Source organism: Pogonomyrmex barbatus, unplaced genomic scaffold (genome assembly GCF_055798465.1).
Source record: "Pogonomyrmex barbatus isolate J1 unplaced genomic scaffold, ASM5579846v1 scaffold1, whole genome shotgun sequence".
Taxonomy (NCBI): domain Eukaryota; kingdom Metazoa; phylum Arthropoda; class Insecta; order Hymenoptera; family Formicidae; genus Pogonomyrmex; species Pogonomyrmex barbatus.
This window is the reverse complement of record NW_028297098.1, coordinates 21554034-21571810: the sequence shown is the minus strand read 5'-3', so window position 1 is coordinate 21571810 and position 17777 is coordinate 21554034. Positions and strand designations below refer to the sequence as shown.

Genomic DNA, 17777 nt, shown 5'->3' with positions numbered 1-17777 from the left:
TGCTACATTTTCTGATCATTGTTTGCGCACGGGATTGTGTACAACAATGTTTCGTTTGCATCTTGCGAAGAGAGAGAGAGAGAGAGAGAGAGACTCGAAATTACAGAGTGTATCCGAGTCACGCATAATACCGCATAATCGCGCGAATTAATGGAATTCGTACTGCGTACGGCCGATGACCGTACGCGACTGTATCGAATCCCGTGCACAATACGCACGCGTGTATCGCGATGCTTGATGAACGTGCCAAACTTGGGATTGACTCGATGTGTCGACTCGGTGTGTCAGCTGTGTCATGGCAAAACGAGCAGAACGAGTGGCTGAGGGAAAAGATAGCGCGATCAATAATTGTTTACGGCTATTTTAGAACATGAAATTATGCAACAAAAATAAGTCAACAAACAATCGGAATGATATTTTTTTTGACACTGCATTCATATGATATATGAAACATTGTGAAATATAAAATGGAAAAATAACATGTTATAAATTGTTAACCATTTTTTAATTGTAAGATTTTTTTATAACGAAATGTATTTTATGATGAACAGCTATCAGTAAGTATATATTATCTAGTAGAGAGAAAGAATTTATCTGCCGATAAGAACTATTAATAAAATAATATTAAATTTAATAAAAATATGAAGTTTTATTATTTAAAAATTTTTAATTTAAATAGAAATTTAATAGATTTCAGATAATTTTTAATAATCTTGCAGCCTTAAATATATGATTTTTTCGAACAGACTGGAGGGTGTTACTTTATTTTTTAATATTGTATATTTAATTAATTTTTAATCAAATGTGATTAAATTTTTATAAATTATTATGTCATAAAGAGTGTGATAAAATTATTTCAGAATTAACGGAAATACAACATTTTTAGCAACAAAAAAAGGACATTTAAAATATTAAAATATCTTTATAAGGAAAATTCTATATATGTGAGAGAAAAAAATATATGTTTTCTTGAAATAAAATAAAATATTATAAAAATTGTGTATGAAGGTCGATTAAGCAACCATTCAATTATCTCGAATTTATGCCTGTCACGAGAAACGTCATTTGATTCCACCAAACGTACTCGATGGGCATTGTCAAACACAGAATTCCTGTCGATTCCAGCTGCCTCGGGAAAAGAGCGAAAGGATGGAGTGCCGATCGACGAAACGGAATGACGAAGAAGAAATATGGAAGGTGCGAAGACAGCAGCTGTGACGTTCGATGTCGGCTTTTTGCATAGGTCGTTTGCAAACCGCTCGTTATCCGAGAAAACTCCGCACGTCGCGTTTTAATGAAAAATATTCGCTATCGCTCGATTTCTGAATCGGCTTCCGCAATTTCTGCATTTTGATATTTTCTATATTGCCTAAAAAAACGTCGACGGAATAAATCCCTTTTGCATTTTAACCGTTTTTAACAGCATAATTCCAGCGAGATTTATTTTTACCTCTATAGATAGAATACCTTAAAAATATCAAGAAATTTTTATATTATAGAAATTATTTTTATACTGTACAATTTTTTTTAATTAATTTGAAATTGATTCTTTTAAGTAATTCGATTTCTCAGCAAAAATATCAAGGAAATTTACGCTCTGTCGTCAGTTTTTTTTTTTTTTTCATTTATCGCAATCAAACGATTCGGTTTCATATGGCATCGAAATCTGAACGCATCTGAAAATTATACCGTTTTCAATTACTGATTTGTGCCACGATGACAGAAAAAAAGAACCGATTGAATCACAATGATGGAGAGAAGGAACGCGAGGTTTAACAGAGAGTTTCGCGATACGTCCGTTAAGTCAGGCGCACAAAAACTCGCAACTTGACTGAGCCCGTCTCCCGAAGATCGTGCCAGTTTCTCTCGTCAATCATCTTGCACGGGTCACTGCAGCTACACTTATTCTCCGAAATTTTCTTTTACGTCGCGAATTTTTGTGCTATCAGCCGCCACTTTAGTCGACTTGTGATAGTCGGTCATTCTTCGAAAAAATATTTTAAAAGACTTACTTCCCTATTTTAATATTACATAAAAGTTTCCTCTAAACTTGAATGCATATATTTGACTTAATTATATATTTTCATTTTAATAAAATTTTCTATTGATTAATGAGAACTTTCCTTATTTAATAATTTTTATATTTATACGATTAATATTATTCATTTACGAGCTTAACTCTTCCTCTAAAAAATTTTTTCTTTGAGAATATTAATTATTCCATTAATTAACTTTTTTTTGTTGTGTCTATTATTTTCCCAATATTTTATTTATATTTCTCAACCGTTATTAATTAATTAGTCATGCAGCAGTAAATACATCTTTTTCACTCGTTCCCCTTTCTTTTTCTTCGTCTTTAAATAGCAGTTTTATCTGGTGTACGATTATCTCGTGGCGATCTATTTTCGCTGGTGCGTTCAACTCGTAATCCGATGCGGCCGATAGATACGGGTAATTTACCAAGCCGGCGGACAGTTGTTTTCCCCGATTCTCCTCGATTGATTGGCAATTTCGTCGAGCGCACGTGAATTCGAGCCGCCGTCGTCTAAAGTCAATCGCGCGCTAACGAACGCATAACGATCCCCGATAATCGAATGGTTCTCTCATTCTCGTATTTTCTACCGGGAAACACCTGATAAATTTTCAGGTTTGGCCGGGAATTTCGGACTCGATGTTCCGATTCCGATTAGGAAGCCTATACTCGATAACTTTGGGTTAACTGAAGGTTTTCGATTACGGGAAATTTCACGAAATCAGTTTCTCTGATTAATTTCTATTTCCCGACAATTCCGACATTATTCAAGCGTTAATCGCGTTTGACAAGAAAACCGATAACAACCGACGTCACACTTTATACTGCAAAAATTGGAGGAAATTATTATATCGACGCCTTATGATTGTCACAATGTAAAATTTTTTTAAACATTCACATGTCACATATCGTTAAAATTTAACAAAATATCTTCGAACATTCTAAGCTGTATTATTACAATGTTAATTACTTTTGTGCCGAAATTTCCTTTCCTTTCCTTTCAATACACGATGACTTTTCGCTGTTCGCTTTAATCTGCGGAAACGCAAAAACGGCAAGCATGTTAGATTGACTGGGCGGGGTTCTTACTTGCCAGATTATCGGACGAAGTTTGGTTCCTAAGTTCAGGGCGGGCATCTCCCATGAAATTAGGTAGTGAGACCCTCGTGTTTCTAGAGCGTGCCCGAGCAACGCATCAATTTCTTGGTAACTATGTCGTCGACGGAGATGAATACTAAATTGCTCCACAAGCCCGCCCGACGACAGTCGCTTCAACGATATTTAATCCAACGTTAATTTTTACCCTTTATCTATTTAATGTCGTTTGAATTCAGAATTAATCTTGTCCCAATTTCCGTTCATTTACGATCAATATGGAACACTTTTTCCTCTTCATTCTGACAATTTCGGAAAAATCACAAAAATATATACAAGCGCGCTTTATCACTTTGCCGAATACAAAATAAATATGTTTCTTCTTGTTTTCATTCCCATCAATTTAAAAATGTTATTTTCTCGATGCGAAGTTCATTGAACTATCGAGGAGATTCACATTTTTATTTTCAGCACGTAAATTCAAAACTTTTATCTCGGCAACAAATTTACGGAACGTTTAGAACTTTCTCTTCGATTTTTTTCATCTCTTCGAAATCTTGATCTTAGCATTTCCGGATCTGAAACTTCTCGCCTCTTCTCTCCGTCGGTCCGAAGCCTCATCCCCGATGCGAAATTTCCGGATCTACGATCTTAACGTTTTTACTTCGAAAATCATCTAAAATACCGATCTCGTTGTCATAGGTTCCGCGCCGCGGAACGCGTGAAAATAATCTTTATCCTTTTGGCGTGGGATCCGGTTCGGAAGCGGAACCGGAATCCGGGCTGACGTTGGGAGAAAAAGAGAAAGAAATAGAGAGAGAAAGAATGAGAGGAAGAATGAGAGAGGGAGGGGGGAGGAGAGAGAGAGAGAGAGAGAGAGAGAGAGAGAGAGAGAGAGAGAGAGAGAGAGAGAGAGAGAGAGAGAGAGAGAGAGAGAGAGAGAGAGAGAGAGAGAGAGAGAGAGAGAGAGAGAGAGAGAGAGAGAGAGAGAGAGACGGTCGACAAGGACGGTCTGGGATGCGCATGTTCACTCGCAAGGGCGAAGCGCCGCTATAAACCGTTCCGGACGGTTCATATCGCGGCGCGCTGCCACCGCGACAACACGTTTTCGCGGGTGATCTCGAAAAGATCCTGTGTCAAACGAGCAGCTGTTGTCCGCTACTTCTTCTCGATCTTAATCTCGCAGCTTTCTAAAGAAAGCCAGAGATACGCTGCATTAGTGAAGACTGGTTATCGGTGACTCGTAGAACGAACAAATCGCTTGATTTATATGTTTTCTGGACGTGGCGCGGGACTGACAGCGAGGTTTGTGAGTGACGAACGAGCTCTCGAAGGGGAAAAAGCTGGCGAGGCAGATCGTGACGAGGGGAAAGATTTCGGAGCTGCTGGAATTGTTGGTGTTGCGTTGGGCCAGGATGTCGTTCTTCAGGGGTTTGTGGAAGAGCAGCTCGAAGCACAAGAGTGAGTTGAGGTTGATTGATCGGAAGAGTGAGTCAATGATATACTGAAAGAAAATTTTGAAAGAGTTCAATGTCAAATAGATAAATTTTTCAAGATGTTAATTAACTGTTAATCATTATTAAGCTAATCATGAATGCAATTTTGAAGAAGGAAAATATCGTTTATAGCACTTTTATCAAGGATTTTCAATAATAATTTGGCAATATTTCTATATTCTATTAGTATTCTATATTCTATTAGTATATTAAATCATTATTTTCATCTATTTTTAAAAATAATATAATCATATAAAATTTTCAAATTATTATTTTCTATCGACAGTCTGATTATTTTAATCGAAAATTGGCATGAGAAAATAAAAAAAATCTAATTTTTTGAAGCTGATACTTTTAAAAAATAAAACTGAATGTTATGCCACGATTTTATGATAACATAATTGTTGATTATAAAATAAGGAATTTATCATATACTTGTTTAGGAATAAAAATGAAATGTGAACACAAATTGATTGATACCAATTAAAGCAACATACTTAATCTAATAAAATTTTTGAAATTAATTTTTGACGATCTTTGAAAGTGTATGATTTGATGCATTTTAAATTAATACTAATTTGTAAGCTAATTGTTTACGTCATAAAAGATTAGATTCCGTATACATGCATTATCTGCTTTTATTTTATATTTATTCATGTTTATCTATACTAAAAAAAAACGCTACATATTTTCCTGGTAAATATTGTATTTATGCAACGTACAAAAATAAAAATTGCGAAAGAGATAACTTAATAAAAAATTATAAACACTGAATTATAGGATTTTGCAATATTGTAATTAACAAGATATTGATAGTCAAAACATTAGTCAAAACATTTCGCATGTAAATAATAAATTATTTATATATTTTATATTAATTAAAATTGTGAATTTGCTTATGCTTTTTTATGATAAAAAATTTACAGAATTTTTAATAAAGATAAAATTAATAAAATAATAAGAGCACAGTCTATCAAACAAAGCACAACACACATAAAGATATAGATTTCTAAGAATTAAATATTATCTAAAATTAATCTAAAAATGATAGTTTTTGTGTAATAAATATATTTAATTTTACAAAATAACAAGTTTTGTAAACGAAAGATATGCTATCTATGTATATATGCTCTACACTTAACCTTTGCCATTTATTATTATTATTATTATTATTATTAATGTTTATGAAAAGCAATTATTTTATATTCATTATTTTAATCTGATTCTATCTCTTTTTAAAAAACTGTTTTAAAAATATAATTTTTGATAATATTTTTGTTAGTTTAAATAATATTAGAGAATTATAATATCCGAAAGAGAAAGTGTTAAAATTAATAAAATTATATATCTGTTATTAATCGTTAACTCCGATTGTTTTATAATTTACAATCATAAATTTTGAAATTAAAGATTTAAAATATTTTGTTTTATGAAAAATTAATAATAATATAATTGTGGTGAAAGTTAATAATAGTAATGATGCAGTTGTATATAATTATAAAATATAAAGATATAATGTCGTAATAAAATGTAATAACATATATAACATAGATACAAAACGTTATAATTTTGATTGCGGGAAATGTGAGAAAGGTACTAAAAAATGCAATTAAAATGATAAATCTGATAATAATAAAACAGCCATGACGTCGTTCATTCTGATTTAATTTATAAGCATCATGCTGAACTCTTAAAGTAGAGATCTAGTAATGAAGATTACACGAATGCCGTTCTCCTTCATCTGTGGTAGATCCATATCCTTCGTCTTTCGAAAGTAAAAATTAAACGAGGCCACGCTGCGCTGTCACGGCGATATTGGCAACGTGACTAGCTGGTCCTCTGGAAGCGATGCTACCAGCCGGGAAAACTTCCAAAATGACGGATGAAGTATGAATATTGTAGCGTATCGTGTGCCGGGCGCACAAAGAGAGCCAGCTCGATTAATTGAAGGGATCCCCGGGAAAATGTTTTACGTGACGCAGATGTCGCGTTTTAATGGAAAAACATGCAAAAGGTAGAAGTAGTGATTTATATTGAAATCTACAAAAATGAAAATTGAAGTATATCTGTATATAATGCGAATGCGTGTTATATTTAAAGTAATAAAAATTTTATTTGACATTTTATCAAATAAATAATTTTTTAACGTAAAATTTTACAAAAAATCGCACATTTGTACATTTTTTTATCGCACGAGATATTGCACCCGTTGTTATATGAATTACATCGTTCATTCTATCCATCAAAAATATACATTATTATTATAAAAACATGGACCAAGGTATGTATTTGAATATTGCAACGCAATCGCGTTACAATATATTAATGATGAATTTGGAAGTTTCAACAGACTATATTTTCTTTCTATTGTTACAACGTACCGCTTTTCATTTGATGAAAAGGTATGGCATTAAACTGTCGGACAAAATCCATGAAGCTTTAAAAACGAGGAATGAAATATCCGCAATGAATATTAGAATATATCATGTTTCAAAGCATGCATTTCGTTAATTATGAAACAGAGATACGGAACGAATATTTAACGATGATTATTTTTCCGTGAAATGTAACGTGTATTCCATTTTACAAAAGCGTGGCTTATTTATCTGTAACAACATTTTTTATTCACATTATCCATGACAAGGAATTAAATGCAAATAACAGTATTGTTTAAATTGGCTTTTGTATGTCTATTTATATATATACGAGTAAACAAGTAATAATGAGTAGCGCGAGTAACAAACGAAACGAGCAAAAAAGATATATAAATAATTTCCACAGAATAGATATAAGTTATCGCAATTTTTATTTTTTCATAAACTAGCGCAAAGTGTAACGAGAGAGGCGAGGGTTAGATATATTTTCATTTACATACCGTTTTCTTATTTCTAGAGCTAAAAATAGTTGTTTTTTTTTTTTTTACTTTCACCATTTTTATTAATTTTGTTACCGGAGTGAACTCGGATCGCGTACGAGATTCGCGATCGTTAAGGTTAATCGCAATAATCGCGCGTTTATCGAGACGGCGTTTATCGTGCGCACGGCAATTTTGTAATTTCCCCGAGAGCTCGCTCGGCAAGATTAACGGCGACTATGCGCGGCTGCGAAATGTCGGGAAGTGATAACAGAGAGCCGCTGGAACAGCAGCAACAGCGACACTAGCTGCAGCAACGCAGCGGCGCAGTTAACGCGATTATTCGCAATAAGCGCCGTAATAGAGCCACCTTCAAGATTATGATAATGCATGTGCTGACTTGCGTTATATAGCTGTAATACGATCCCCTTCACATGCTGATCATTGATCATAAAATCTGCATAAATCGACAATGAAGACCGCGACTCAATGCTTGACGACCGAAAAAATGCAATATTAAACTTGTAGGTAGTTTCGCTCATCAAGATAATTATTGCAGCGATAAGCCGCTGCGTTATGAAACTGCACTTGTACTTAATTATGAAGATTATTGATAATTATTATTCATTATATATATATATATATATATAATTAATAATAATTATCAAGTTGTCAAGTATAGCAAGAGGATCTTTGGCAAGAGAAGCGTTTGCCTTTTTTTCGCGTAAAATTGTCAATATATTCTCTGTAATCAATTTTTATGATATAGTTATTTATGTATAAATAAATTTTTTTCAACAAAGTTGTTGAGCAAACTCCGTTAAAATTACAATCGTATATTTTGGTCGTACTTTATGAGCTCTTTCTTTCAAATGTTTTTACCATATTGTTACGAATGCAATTGGTTTAGTTTTTACAGTACAACGGGTGGTGATTTCAGTTTCTTGCTACTAACTGCAAGATTTCCTTCGGGATATGAGAGACCGTCGCGTTGTGCTTCGCGTAAAGCAACTGCATCTTGGAAGTTACCGTCTCTGTGGAATGTCATGGTAATAGTCACTAGAATATTGGATGTGGCCCGCATTGTGTTGGTAAATGTGTCCATTTAGAATTGCTCCATTCAAGCCATCATACACCGCTGTGCGTCAGTTTGGCAAAAAAATTTTGACAGATTGCTATTTTGTATTTCATCAATATCGATAAGATTTATCGGTTTTTAAAATGTGTCAAACAAATCTTTATTTTTGCGCAGCAGAGAATGTAATATAAATATCACAAATAAAAAATAAAAATGTATCTCGATGATTTGATGCAAATGTAAAGGTTAATTATGCGATATTTTATTTTAAATGCGATATTTTTAAATGTGGGCATTAAAATATAGACTCTCAATTTCCATATAATTTTTCCATCTCACGTAAAGTACATTCGCACAGCTTTACATTATGTAAAATTTTGGAGCTCTCCAATTATAAATCCTTACGCGGGGGGGGAAGAGCATTTCTTCTCAGCATGTAAAATGCATGCAACGCGCTCTCGTTTGTGAACTTCTGAAATTTACCGCTAGGCTTTGATTCCATTCTACGTAATCTAACGTCAACGTCACCTCCATTCTGGATAATCAAATGTCAACACAATGAACGACGCATGAATATTCCTTCCATCACGTTCAATTGCGTCATCGGATTTGACAAGTGCTTCGTAAGCGGACTGTTAATGTCCTCGTGGATATTACTATGCAGTCAGATGCATTCCGTGATGCCTGTAAGTCCATTAACGATATATAATAATCCTTCCTTTAGAGAAGAAATATGCGCATTCCGCGGAAAAGTGTGGTTCTGAAGAAGAGAAAAAGGGGTCGGGAAAGGCTGTACATCGCGCGAGCGATCCCGCAACAGATATCTCTAAAATATAATGCCGAGTAGTTAAATTTTGTCGTGATCCAGTTACGGCCTTGCATACCGCGCGTATCAACGTGCAACGCGATATGCGCAAATAGTCCGAGAGAGAGAGAACCAGCGGTGATAATGAACCTGCTGCCCGCGCGGCAAGTTACTCCGTGCAGCTATCATCTCCGGGAATCGTCCTCGAAACGAAAGGAACTACACGTTTCGACGATGGACATCCCAGAGGAATGACTAATAACACACGCTCGTACGGATGTCGAGTGTGCGTATTTGCGATTCTCGTATTCAACATCAAACGCGCTCGTGATGATGTATTCGTTTTCTATATAAAATAACAAGGATTATCGTAGGCTATTGTACATTTTATGTTAAACTTGATAAAATATTTTGGAGTTGTCTAACAAGATAGATAGTCTTTTCGATTTATACAGTTAAAGCAAAAATTAAAGCAAAAATTATTTGTAAGGTAAGAGAGGGATTTGGCAATGCACTTTTGTATTATAATGTCAAGAAAGGAAAATAAAGCACAGTCTACACGATGCAAAAGAAAATGAAGCACGATCTACATTCCGATATATATTAAGATTAAAATTGAAAGCGCCGCTTTATTGCTATTTCTTTATGATAATTGTTTGCACAAGTTCTTCTTTAAGAAAGTTTATTAATATGAAAGTAACAGAAAAGAAAAGAGAAGGAAGAGAAAAGAAAGAAGAAGATATAATGTTTAAATAAAGTTATTTTGATGTAATATATCTTATTATTCGATTACTACATTATATTGTTAATAAAAATTATTAAAAAAAATTATTCTAATTAATAATTATTCTAATAATAATTATTCTAATAAAAATTATTAGAAAATACATAAAATGTTTTGGTATATTAATCAATGTGCGAATTTTATGAAAATAAATCATGCAAAAAAACGAAATAATTTGTAGAATTTAATTTTAGCTTATGTAACAAATGAGAGAGAGAGAGAGAGAGAGAGAGAGAGAGAGAGAGAGAGAGAGAGAGAGAGAGATTGTAGAAAAATAAAGAAAATGCTTATAAATATATATGGCTCACATTCGTATATCATATTTCAAATGATAAAGGATGTCTGGGAAAAACATTATACGAAAAACATTTCGCGTGACGTATTTCGCATTAGTGTCATCGTAAAAAAAAATGACAGCACGTATTCTGTTTCGAATTTCACGCGATGTTATTGCTGACATGCAGATAGACAAAGTGTACTTTCCAGATCTCGCTACACCATTGTACATTGTATCGAGTTTTGAAAGTTATTTGTGATACGCATGATTGTTAGTAACGTAATTTAAAATTGTATTTTTCCTTATATCAGTTTTTGCATTGACTCGTAATAAATTTTAATGAAGCTTTTATCCATTTTTGATGATCCAATTTTTGATGATCGATATACTCGATATTAAAAATTCTCATTTCCTTTTTACCGTTAAAACTTCATTACTTTCCAAATTATATGTATATTACATCGATATATACGAGAGACAGAATTATTTAAACGTTAAACTAAATTTAATCTAAAAGTTTTTCATTTCTTTCGCAATTTTTTATTAATTGGAAATTAATATTAATAGAATTTTAAATTATGGTTAAAATATCAAAATATTTTTAAAAATGTCAGATCGTTTTTAGCATCATACTAAAATTCAGTTTTGCGACAAATACCATTGTAAAATGCTTGTGTGAATTTTTAGATACTTTTGTATATTTTCATGCGGAAATTAACTGGCGCGTTTTTCGCGTTGCATTCCCTAGACTCGATAATCCGTTGGGATTTCCAGTAATGCTAGCATCAGATGCTTTTCGCTTTTGTTGAGTCCATGTTGAGTGCATGTCTGTCCGTTTCCATTTTGACAATATATTTTATATAATTCGTTCCATACGTTTATCACGCGCAAGTAACCATACTTCGCGTTACTACACAGTGTTGAAAGCCGATATTTAATGCGAGTCCAGTGACACGATTAATATAAAAATCCTGAAAGGAAAGACTACACCTGTAGTGCACATTGTTGATATCGATCCGTCGAATGGTGTTAAAATTGGTGAAAAATATACGAGGCAGAAAATTGAGAGAGGAGTCCGTCCATGTCGGACTATCGAAAGGCACAAAATTGTATGACATAATCGCTTTTAAATATAACTAGTTGATCTTGCCTCTATCGGGAGATGAGATGAACGTAGACGAGACGATCGTCTATGAAATGACGATAAAAATTCAGAATAAAAGTAGTCACGAGAATCGCCGATACCTTCTGATTCACCCTGTACATCTCGGATAACAGCGCGAACCGCCGTGGGATAAATTCGCAGCCGGTTTTGACCGCCGTCACGTGCAAAGTATCACTCGATAACTATAAACGGGAACTGACATTAACGATTTCACTCACTCACTCTCTCTCTCTCTCTCTCTCTCTCTCTCTCTCTCTCTCTCTCTCTCTCTCTCTCTCTCTCTCGTTCTCGCGCGCGTTCATGTCCGCGGGTAAAATTGCTACGTACCAATCGCGCGCTTTTCGCGACGATGTTTTACGGCAATAGAGACACGCGTTACAGCGCAGCAGGTGCTCTTCGATGTCGCGAAATGATATCGCGAGGGGAATCTGTCTGTCTCTCTCTCTCTCTCTCTCTCTCTCTTCGTAGTGGGACGCATTAATCTATATGTACTGCCGACTCCATATATCTTGTTACTCTAACGCGCACGTAGAATATCGTTTTTTACATTCTATCTCCCCGCGTATTCCAACGCAAAGGAATGTTCTATTTTATAGTAAAAGTGGAGATAATAAAATTGATATAATTTTAGGCAATGTAAATTAATTTGTCAATTTTTTTTTTTTTATCATAATTATCATAATTATTATTATTATTAATTATATCGGAAAATTTCAAGTGCTCTACTCTATACGTTTGTTTATTATTTCTCTGAATATTATATATGTTATTATATATCAAGCTGATTTTGACTATGAAGTGACTAACATTTTGTGTGTGTGTATATATATATATATATATATATATTTAGTCAGCTTGTTTAATAAATGTCAAGTATTAATTTGTTAATTCGACAAATCATAAAATTATTAATAAAGCATCTCTCAACAGCATTTATTAAAATGTATGAGACCGCCAATTCGTGAATATATGAATGAGAACAGCGATCTTGTAATCTATTTGACAGGCATATCGATAAGTGATATTAATCATTGTTATTAACGTATGATCTATTACGAAATTTACTATTAGCGGTTACCTGTCATTGTGGTATTAAATAAATTGTTATTGGTTAAGTTCGATGATAAACGAGTTTTATATATAAAGGCAATGAATAAATATAAAAAATTGATTTAATATCGTTTTGCTTCTATGCTTCTTTGGGTGCTTAGAATCTCTGAAAAGTGTAATTTATTTTTCATACATCATGTCCAACATGATGGATGAACAGTACTGATGAATTTCTGCTCACGTTGCAAAGCTTGCGCACGCTATGTCCTAAAGCTTTCAGTTACTATATTAAGATTAACGTTTAAGCAAGTAAAATTAATCATTTAAAATCTGTGAAAAAAATTTACACGAATATTATTTTTGTACTTTACAGTATAATTTATTACAATTCTATGAATTAAATTGATTAAAAGATATAAGATATCTTATTATAATATATTATTTATATTAATATTATTAGTATTATTATTTAATTGATAGAAAAATAAAATAATGTTATTTATTGTATAATTAATTGATCTAACGTTGTTTTGTATAATTTATTGATATATATATATATATATATTTATAATTATACATTACTATATGACATATTCTATGAGCGGGAGAGGGAAATATATTTATATTACAGCAATGCATCATCAATAAGGCGTATTAAGTCCAGTCGCGATGTATGGATTATTTGTCCTACAAACACGAGGCATATTATTTGGCAAATTCAGTAGTCCGCTAATCAAAGCGCTATGTCCAATGAGTTACACGCAAATTTGGTTGGACAACGACAAACGATTCAGTTTATGTGCAGAGAATCATCCAACTTCTGGCTGCGGGCCTCACTGCAGGGTGTCTGTTGTACGAATTAATCTTTATTGACGTCGCGTTCCCCTTTTATTAGCGTTAATGCAATAGCATGTAGGCGTATCGACGTGGGAGAAGAATTGGCGATAATATTCTCATGATCTTCACAACGATTATTACCGTTGGCATTATATGGCAATTTGAGATTACAGATTTTCGACTATTGACGAGACTTTGATAGAACTTAAAAGCATCCAACTTATCACAATGACGCATCACGATGGATCAATATTAACAATATTAACTAATATGCATTAATGCAGTAAAGAAAATACTTACGCAATTCATAGAATACTGTTATTTGCCATTTATTTATCCCTTCTCCTTTTTGTGAGAAAAAAAAATTGGAATTCCGTTTGCGTTATACTTTTTAAAGGAATTTTAGTCATTTATTTCATTTTGTTCCCGCTCGTGGCACGCACGAGGCATGGCACGAACGCACGTGTGAATAAACGAGAATTGCATTCCGCGAGGTGCGTTAAGCGTCGCTTAATTAAGCGTCGTTCCCTCGAGATGAAATTTAATCGCGTCCTTGCGGCTGTTTTAGCTGCTCGTGAACAATATCGACGTACACGCCGGATGCCGGATTTACCGTTTTGCGGGAACGGGCACGCGAGAGGGTTCGTGAGAAAGAGGGAGGGGAGAGAGAGAGAGAGAGAGAGAGAGAGAGAGAGTGTCGAGAGACGAGAGACGAGAGACGAGAATCTCGCTTTTAGAGAGTCAAGTCACCCTTCCGCTTTTAATGTACATGCATACATCGCGGGATACGTTCCCTTGCTTGCGCATTTGTTCCGCATCGTCGTGTGTAAATGCCGTTAGCGACGTGCATTAATGTTTCGCCGATATTTGGCAAGAGAGGGAGGCGATTAATTAACACGGGAACCGTAAATCGCGGACTGGTTTGATCGTCGAGTGAAGACGCAACGCAAATACGGCGAGTGTATTCCGCGCGTTTGTGGATCTTCTATGTACGCTCCTCCTCTCGTAACACGCACGCAGTCCGCGCGTATGAAATTTACCTTTATTCCTAGCTCCGACGTGTGTCGTCTAACTTTACTCGAATTCTCTCTTATTCTGATTCCTGATTTGCCGAAGGAATATTTATCGCGAACGCAAATCGTTCTCTAGAATTAATGTGAATCGCGAGGGCTTTCCCGTTCACAGATTCGCAATGACGTCGATGAAATCCTCGCAGCAATTTATTACGCCGCTGGATTACGCCTCGGGAAGCTAAATTACAACCGACGACAGTTCATTAATTATCGACAGCATGGTCGTTCTCAAGGTCGACATAATTGATCGCGACTGTCTCGGCAAGTCTATTAAATCGCTTCGAGAGGCGGAGAAGCTACGTCGGTATATCGGAACGTCTTTTCCCATTCTTCGCGAAATATATACATCCGTTGCGTCTCCTCCTCTGCGTCTGCCTCCTCTTTCTCTCTCTCTCTTCCCCCTCCCCCCTCCTTCTCTCTTCCTCTCGTCCGATTAACGTCACCGTAATTGACTTAAATCCCTGACGTCGAAACTCGGCGGTGGCAAATAAACGAGCCCTCTCTCGCGCGGGCGTGACTTTATTCCGGTCGCGTCCACTGGAGAACCGCGAGAGGGATGCGAGGGGGGGGGGAGGGAGGGCGAAGGGAGGAACGGGTGGCTCGGCACTCAATTTAAATACAAATTAAATGACAGCCCCGGCTGCCTCTCGGCTACCCGCTTTGTCGAGATTTCTAGCATGGAAATTCGATTTGCCCGAACTAATTGCCGTGCGGTGCGGCGCGACGCAGCTCGGCTCGGCTAGTCTCGTCGCGTGGCTACTTTTTACGTCACACACCGCGGATGCCATTGCGTAGAAACGGCGTGGGCGAGATTTCGAAATCTTTTTTCGAATATGGAGTCGTCCCCTTTAAAACCTTGCTGTGACCGCGCTTACGAATGTTTCATAAATGAATCATAAAAAATATGACTCAATCGATTTGGAAAGATTATTATTTCGTAAAGGAAAGGAAAATATTTAAAAAAATGTAGAATAAAGTGAAATATTATCACATTGAAAATTACAATGATTAATTAAAGTTATCGTTATATTATTGTAATGCGTCGGACAATATTTAATAGTTTCTACGAATATTGTTTATATTTTATCAAGTTAGTCGAATTAGTTATAGTGTTTTTCTTATCGGACATCCCAGTTTAATAACGCGCCTTTTCATTACGCTTTCTGTAACTTGATTAGTTATTCCATATGTACGCGCGAGAAGAGCATCGAACTCAACGGGGGTCAAAGTAGATCAGACTCGGGACGACAGGGGATTGGGAAACTGCATTATATTCATTAGTCGATACCGTTATTGTTGGGAAAGCGGATGCAGGTCCGAGTACCAGGTGTCTGGCCGTTCGCCAAACTGGTCGGCTTCGCCGTCAGCTCGTCGAATTTCCAATGCAAACGCCACCCGTGTCATCCTTCTCGAGATATTCTCGCGGTTCTCTCTTTCGTCCCTTCAATCTCTCCCTCACGCTTTCTTCCTCTTTCAAATCGTCCTTCTTCTTCGCTCTCTTCCTTTCCTCGTTTCCTCATTCTTTCGGTCTTCTTGCTCCACCGACCTTTTTCTTTTCGATCACGCTCACCACCGGGAAGTCAAGACATTCCCGACATTTTCGCTTTCCCCGACTCGACCGCAAGCTCAATTTTGCCGGAAAATTCCTCTCCGCGGTCCTCTTTTGTGGCGAACATAGGCGAGATCGAGAGACGCGAATAAAACTACTGTGGGAGACCAGGCTAGTTTGGTATGCCTTGAAAGATTCTATCGATTTCGCCGACCTCACAGGATGTTTTTTTTCTGTTAACACATTTTCTTTTTAGACTTTTTGACATTCTTTCAGACGAATACACAAAGAAAAATGCGTTTCACGTGCTTTTAAAGAATTTTATACAATTTTATTTCCAATTTTAATTTTTACGTAATAAAAAATTAATTGATATATTTAGCATATTTTATAATAATATATGTAAGCTCATATTAGGAAATCGAATAATCGAGTTGTTTTTTTATTAAAATGTTTTCGATTCGATTCTTGTTCGATCTCTTAAATTATGTGACATAATAAGAAATAAAAATTCTGTAGAATATTCAGTTAAAATGTAAATATAACTTTGTCAAGAGTAACTTTACACTATCGATCGCCGATTTTAGCAGTACTCCACAAGTACATTACGATCGTTTTAGTCGCAAAGTCTCCTTATCTCGAAATCGGTATCTCTTCTTCCGTTGAAACGGAAGATTACCGGGCAAATTTACCGTATATTACCAGGCTGCGTTAATCCCGCGGGAACACGGACGGAAGGCTTGAGTTCTGGAGCTTTTATCCCGTCGCTTTGTAATCCCATTACAACACGACGAGTTGCGGTAATTCCGGCTGGAAATAACTGGAACAAATGTTAGCTCATAACGTTGCGAGTAACCGGAAATGGCGCGGTAGAATTCCCGACCGGATATATCGAGAAGATCTTTTGACGGCGCCTGGAGAGGCTCCTGTTTCACTCTCCCAATACTCGGTATCTTATTCGTCTTCCGTGTGGATGCTGGAGTTATCTCAGAACACTTTAGGTTATCTCGAAACTTCGGCTTGTGTAATTTTCATAATATTGCAATAAACTTAAAGTAAAAATTTGCACTTTTAGTAATGTCTATGTAATGTGTAAATTTTGTTTCGATGTATTTTGTAAATTTTTATCAATATTTAATTACTAATTATTTTTTCTTATCTATTTTTAAATATCTTACAATTAAGTACTTTAAATAAAGTTTTAGATATAGAATTAATATTTTAAGTTATAAGATATAGAATTAATAGAATAGTATTTTAAGATATAGAATTTTAAGAAAAACAAGAAAAGTAACAAAAATTTTTATGTTTTTATTCTTAAAATTTGATTTACAGAATAGAACGTTTTATCCTTGGTCTAAGAGGAACTTTTTTGATCTCATGTTTTCGAAACTTTTTCCACCAATGTTCGACTCTTTCACTATTTTTCTCGTTTTCTCGTACAAACGATTTAATCGGATTTTTGTCTGCGAACCAACCAACGGCAGAAATTAGCCGAGAGACTTTGATGTGTCACGTTAGAGCGTTCAGGATCGATATCTTGCAAAAGTAATCTGTCCCTCGTAATAGGATTTTGTCGTCCTTGCTATCCCGTTTTCCTCTAGAATTAGCTCGTTGGGATTCGATATTCCAGTCTTTTGCGTGTATATCTCAAATATATTTGATAAGACGACCGAAAGACC

At 35.2% G+C, this 17777-nt stretch overlaps 1 protein-coding gene and 1 long non-coding RNA gene across 6 annotated transcripts in view; one reads left to right on the top strand and one right to left on the bottom strand.

Annotated features, from left to right (window-relative positions):
- The window catches only part of LOC105423831 (uncharacterized), a 64791-nt gene that overhangs the window by 17005 nt on the left and 30009 nt on the right, over positions 1-17777 (top strand). Inside the window, exons 1-2 of one of the 4 annotated variants that reach the window (XM_011633747.3) lie at positions 4193-4588; positions 6374-6637. The exons of 1 other annotated variant lie outside the window; for it this stretch is intronic. In XM_011633747.3, the coding sequence (XP_011632049.2) occupies positions 6619-6637 (19 nt within the window). In that variant the 5' untranslated portion in view covers positions 4193-4588; positions 6374-6618. Of the gene's footprint in view, positions 1-4192; positions 4616-6373; positions 6638-17777 lie in introns of those variants that run through there. 2 more of the 4 variants (XM_089085394.1, XM_011633745.2) reach the window with 2 other exon arrangements.
- LOC148938237 (uncharacterized) lies at positions 9047-12406 on the bottom strand. Of its 2 annotated transcripts, none has more exons than XR_016141423.1 (3): positions 11914-12406; positions 11667-11768; positions 9047-9239 (listed from the first exon to the last, which is right to left on the bottom strand). It is a non-coding gene; the product is annotated as an uncharacterized LOC148938237 (long non-coding RNA). The 2 variants fall into 2 exon arrangements; XR_016141424.1 differs by lacking the exon at positions 9047-9239 and adding an exon at positions 11268-11392.